Here is a 6,400-nt window from a genome sequence, read left to right on the forward strand (position 1 = left end):
TGTTGCAGGGACACCTGGGACAGGTTGCAGGGACACCTGGGACAGGTCACAGGTACACCTGGGAGAGGTTGCAGGGGCACCTGGGACAGGTCGTGGGGACACCTGGGACAAGTTTCAAGGATACCTGGGACAGGTCACAGGTACACCTGGGACATTTAATTCGATTCAGTTTATTTATATAGCGCCAAGTCACAACAGAAGTCGTCTCAGGGCCCTGAACAGAAAAATTCATATATAAAATAAGTTAACATTATTTATGTGAGGAACAGACTGCTTTTAGTTTAACTCCACCACAGAACTCTCATCTTGAGCAAGCATGAAGGTGACAGTGGAAAGGAAAAAATCCCTCATGAGAAAGAAACCTTTAGCAGAACCAGGCTCGGGACAAGTGGTCATCTGCTTCAACCAGCTGGGTTTGGTAAGAACAGAAACACAATGGCAGGTCAAGAATCATGTTAAGATAGAAATAGTATCGAATGAAAACTATTCAGTTTTAACAAATCGTTTAAGGAGATTAGGTCAATTTGTCCTCCAGTAGTCCATGCTTATGGCAGCATGACAAGCCAACCATAACTATTGGAATTATCAAAAGGGAAAGACTTAAACCCAGTCTTAAAACTGGACAATGTGTCAGCCTCATGGACAGAAACTGGAAGTTGGTTCCACATGAGAGGAGCCTGATAACTGAAAGATCTTCCTCCTGGTCTGCTTTTGGAAACTCTAGGGACCGAGAGATAACCTGCAGTCTGAGAGCAAAGTGCTCTGTTAAGAAAATATGGAAAAACAAGATCACGAATATAAGATGGAGCTAGGTTGTTGAGAGCTTTGTAGGTTAGAAGTAAGATTTTGAATTCAATACTGGATTTGACAGGGAGCCGATAGAGAGAAGCTAAAACTGGAGAGATATGATCTCTCCCACTAACTCCAGTTAAGACTCTGGCAGCAGCATTTTGGATCAACTGAAGACGTTTTAAAGAAGTATTTGGACACCCAGATAATAAACCATTGCAATAGTCCAGTCTAGACGTGACAAATGCATGGACCAGTTATTCTGCATAATTTTTAGATAAGATGTTTCTAATTTTAGTGATATTACACAGGTGGAAGAAGGCAGTTCTAGTAACGTTTTTAATGTGGGGGATAAAAGACATGTCCTGATCAAAAATAACACCAAGATTTTTAACATTAGAGCTGGAGGACAGATTAATGCCATCTAAGGAGGGAGAAAGACTGAAAAATTAATTCCTAAGATGCTCAAAACCAAAACCTCAGTCTTTGTGTTCAAAAGCAGAAAATTTAGGGTCATCCAGGTTTTTATGTCTATAAGACATGCTTGTAGTCTAAATAGCTGATTGAATTCATTTTGTTTCATGGACAAATATAACTGTGTATCATCAGCATAACAATGAAAATTTATCTGTTGCTGTTTAATAACATTAACTAATGGAAGCATATACAAGATACAGAGTATTGGTCCAAGCGCTGAACCTTGAGGAACTCCATGACTAACTTTGGTGTATGATGAAGATTCATTATTTACATTTACAAATTGGAATCTATCAGATAGATATGATTTAAACCAATTTAGAGCCATTCATGTAATTCCAATATTATATTCAAGTCTCTGTAATAGAATATTAGGATCCACTGTATCAAATGCAGCACTGAGGTCTAACATGACCAGTGTAGACACCTGTCCATTGTCAGAGGCCATGAGAATATTATTAGTAACTTTCACCACTGCAGATTCAGTGCTGTGGTGAGCTCTAAACCCTGACTGAAACTCTTCAAACAGATTATTTCTTTGCAGATGATCATGTAACTGCTCAGCAACTATTTTCTCTATAATTTTTTAGATGAAAGTTAGATTAGATATAGGTCTATAGTTGGCTAGGATTCCTGAGTCAAGGTTATGTTTCTTAAGTAAATGGTTAATTACAGCAATCTTAAAACTCTGTGGTACGTGACCATTTATCAGAGACAACTTAAGAAGATCCAAGATGTGGTTATTAATTAAGGGAAATATCTCTTTTAACAGTCTGGTTGGGATGGGATGTAGCAGACGTGTGGCTGGTTTGGATGAGGTTATTATTTTTGACAATTCAGAGAGCTCAACAGGACAAAAACTGTCCAAACACAAATCAGGTTCTAGTGACATTTTTAAAGTTGTCTCATCTGACATAGAACCAGAGGCGAGACTAGGAATGTTGGTTTGAATTGTTTCCCTAATTGAAACAATTTTATTTATAAAGAATCTCGTGAAGTCATCACTACTTATAGTTGTAGGGATGCATGAATCAACAGAGATAGGATTTTTCATTAGACTAGCTATGGTACTGAAAAGGAACCTGGGGTTATTTTTATTCTCATCAATGAATAATATGAATAATATAAAGTTCTAGCTTTACGGAGTGCTTTTTTGTACGTTAGTAGGCTATCTCACCAGGATAAGTAAGATTCCTCAATGTTAGTGGCACGCCATTTTCTTTCTAGCTTTCTAGATGTCTGTTTTAAAGTATGTAGCTCAGAACTGAACCAATGAGCTAATCTTGGGAGACTGCAATGAAGCCAAGATTCAACTTGTCTGCTGGATTCCTTAGATAGAGAACTTTACTAATTGGCTTTTATGTATGTGAATGTTTCTGTAAAGTGCCTGAGACAACTTTGTTGTGATTTGGTGCTGTATAAATAAACTGAATTGAATCTTCTCTGATTGACTACTTTTTTTTTCAGTGGAGCAGCTTTAGCGAATAAAGTTTGCAACATAGTTGTAAAATTATCAACTAGATGATCTAAGTCACTATTCTCTGTATTACTCTGCAAGACAGAAGAAAACGATGGAAGAGAATTTTTAAATTTGGTTACAACATTTTCTGATAAGCGCCTGCTAAGGTGAACTTTACTCTCAGTGACTGTGTAGTCATTTAATGTAAACTCAAAGGTTATTAAAAAATGGTCAGACACAACATGACTTTGAGGATGCATTACTAAGTTATTAATCTCGATGCCATAGGTCAGAACTAGGTCAATGGTGTGATGATGAGAGTGAGTAGGTGTTCGGACGTTTTGGGTCAAACCACTTGACTATTAAGGGACATGTCATAGGGACACCTGGGACAGGACGCAGGGACACCTGGGGCAGGTCACAGGTACACCTGGGACATGTCACAAGGACAACTGGGACAAGTCGCAGGGACACCTGGGACAAGTCGTAGGGACACCTGGGACAAGTCACAGGGACACCAGGGACAGGTCACAGGGACAGGTCACAGGTACACCTGGGACAGGTCTCAGCGACACCTGGGACAATGCAACTGCTACTGGGTCCAAAATAACCACATCTTTATAAACATCTCATGTTTGAGGACCAAGAAGTACAATATAAACTCCAACAATTATGCTACTGCCACAAAGAACTCAGAAATGTCTGATTGTAATGCTTTTATTCCTGGCTGGTATTCAACCTAATCCTGGTACTTTCACCTCATGTAGTACTCCAGATCTTAAAAATATGTCAGGCTTACACATTGTGTATATTAATGCTCGTAGCTTCCTTCATAAAATAGATATGAGGATTTGGGTTTCTTCTACTGTTGCTGTTATTTCTGAGTCTTAGTTAACTAAATTGATTCTGGACAAACATGTATCAGTTAAAAGGTTTCAATATTTATTGTTTAGATCATTCCAGAAAAGGAGGAGGTGTAGCAATATACGTCAGATCTAGCTTGTTAACACAACTGGTACTTACAAAATCAGCATCTAAACAATTTGAAATCTTGGCGCTAAGCACTGTCTGTTGTTCATTCATTATCTGGTGTTGTCTGCTATAGACTCCCTACCACCACATCTGAACGCCTGTCGTCTTTAATGCAGCTCTTAACTAATTTACATCCACATACAGTATATGAAGCAGTTTATTGTTTGTCTGCACAGAATAGAGAAGGAGATCGAAGCTTTGGAGACGAAGGAGCTGAACATTTCTGCCAATGAGGAGGTTCTCCTGAAGCGACTCAAAGAAGTAGAGAGGACACCTGAGGACATCATCAAGGTAGGTTTAAAGCAGACTTTTCCAACCTGCATGCATCACTAACTCCTTCACTGATGTGCGCTCCTGACCAGCTGTTGTGTGTTTGCACCACCACGTGACAAGATCTGGGTTTTGGATCAACAAACTTGACAGGCTGTGAGGGGCAAAAGCACCACGCGTGACACCACGTTTTCTATTTCACCACAGTGACCAAACAGGAAGTGCAGCCTGTTTTAAAATCATTGTCTAATCGAGCCTCTTCTCATAGATGGAAGCTGCTGCTTTTTAGAACAACGTTGAAATATAAAATAAGGGCTTTACTTTAGATGGATGGACAAATTCTCTTGGTCTGTGTGGAAATGTTTGGGGTCAGGTTGACTAAACTATTCACTGATGTTGAATAGTTTGAGTCAAAATCACGGAACGATAACAAAAGTTAGTTTCTTCTTGTTATGCTGACATACAGAAGTGATGTGATTAGAATTATAACAAATTTCATTTAAAACTGTTTTTTTCACCTTCCTATTTAAACAAAAAATGAAGAGACTGAACAAAAGGACACGGTAGGAGCTAGTCCTGCAATCTGAGAGTAGCATCAGCTGAAGTACTGATACTACCTCTGTGGTAGTACTAACTGAGAATACCAGTTGAATTACTGCAACTACTTCTGTGGTAGCAATAACTGAGAGTAGCAGCTGAAGTACTGAGACTACATCTGTGATAATACTAACTGAGAATACCAGTCCAAGTACTGCAATTACTTCTGTGGTAGCACTAAATGGGAGTAGCAGCTGAAGTACTGATACTACCTCTGTGATAATACTAACTGAGAATACCAGTCCAAGTACTGCAATTACTTCTGTGGTAGCACTAAATGGGAGTAGCAGCTGAAGTACTGAGACTACATCTGTGGTAGTACTAACTGAAAGTACTAGTTGGAGTACTGATACTACCTCTGCAGTAGTACTAACTGAGAGTACCAGTTGAAGTACTGCAACTACCTCTGTGATAGTACTAACTGAGAATACCAGTCCAAGTACTGCAACTACTTCTGTGGTAGCACTAACTGAGAGTAGCAGCTGAAGTACTGATACTACCTCTGGGGTAGTGCTAACAGAAAGTACTAGTTGAAGTACTGATACTTCCTCTGTGGTAGTACTAACTGAGAGTACCAGTTGAAGTACTGATACTACATCTGCGGTAGTACTAACTGAGAATACCAGCTGAAGTACTGATACTACATCTGCAGTAGTACTAATGAGAATACCAGCTGAAGTACTGATACTACATCTGAGGTAGTACTAACTGAGAATACCAGCTGAAGTGCTGATACTTCCTCTGCGGTAGTACTAACTGAGAATACCAGCTGAAGTACTGATACTACCTCTGTGGTAGTACTAACACATTTTCATACATTAGATCTGATTTCAGACAAAGTCTCTTCAGTCTCTTTCGTTTTATTTCCTATTTCTGGATCCACATGTTCTCCCTGCCGTCATGAAGTGATGAAACGACAGAATCCATCCATGGGTTCAAACGTGAAGCGTTAAAAATCTTTCTATGTACTCTGCACAGTCACAATCCTGTGTCAAAGAGGGGACACAGAGAATAAAATATTAAAACCTGCTGTTTGTCTAACCTGATTTCATTCTGACTCTTACCTCAGTGAGGTGGAGGTGAACATATCGATCCAAGTAATCATGAAGAATCCTCATCCTCATCAGGTTAAATGTCTTCATGCCATGTCTTCAGCTGCAGAACAAAAGTCCAGTTCATCTCTGCTCCTTTAGTCTCCATGTGCTGGATGACCGACAGTCTCCAGTGATGATACTGTGACCCAGCAGTCAAACATCAGAGCTGAGCATTCAGACCTGCTCTGTGATTCCTGGTGATACAGGGTGAACGAGTGCTAAAAGTAGATCTACATCATTCAGCAGAAAAGAACAATTGGTCCAGTTTTTATTGGAAGACAACACAAGACGGGGTTAATGATAGCAGGACACAGAAGAGTAAAATAAAACTAGACTGAGTCGGAAAAATCTATAATTCCTGAAGCACTATGATGCTTCATCTACTCTACAAAGATTTATTTTAAATTGATTTTTCTTATTCTCTATCCACATCATAACAAACATGATGCAGTTTACTCCATTCAGCCACTTCACTCCGTGAATCATCACTGATAATTATTACTGACACACGTTTATGACTCAGTGATAGAAAATAGAAACAAATACAACAACATAGATTAATCTAAAGCTCCACATGTTTATAACTGTGGAGACGTGTTAATTGTTTTACCAGACATTATTTATCACATGCATACATTCAGTAAACATAGCGTATTTTTGTCAGTCTGTCTATATCTATATA

At 39.1% G+C, this 6,400-nt stretch overlaps 1 protein-coding gene across 1 annotated transcript in view; it reads left to right on the forward strand.

Annotated features, from left to right (window-relative positions):
• palmdb (palmdelphin b) overlaps nucleotides 1-6,400 on the forward strand; it is a gene marked incomplete in the record, with an annotated part of 78,686 nt that overhangs the window by 61,945 nt on the left and 10,341 nt on the right. Inside the window, 1 exon segment of the mRNA XM_037694414.1 lies at nucleotides 3,934-4,048. Within this exon segment, the coding sequence (XP_037550342.1) occupies nucleotides 3,934-4,048 (115 nt within the window).

Source organism: Nematolebias whitei, chromosome 20 (genome assembly GCF_014905685.2).
Source record: "Nematolebias whitei isolate Nwh7 chromosome 20, NemWhi1, whole genome shotgun sequence".
Taxonomy (NCBI): Eukaryota; Metazoa; Chordata; class Actinopteri; order Cyprinodontiformes; family Rivulidae; genus Nematolebias; species Nematolebias whitei.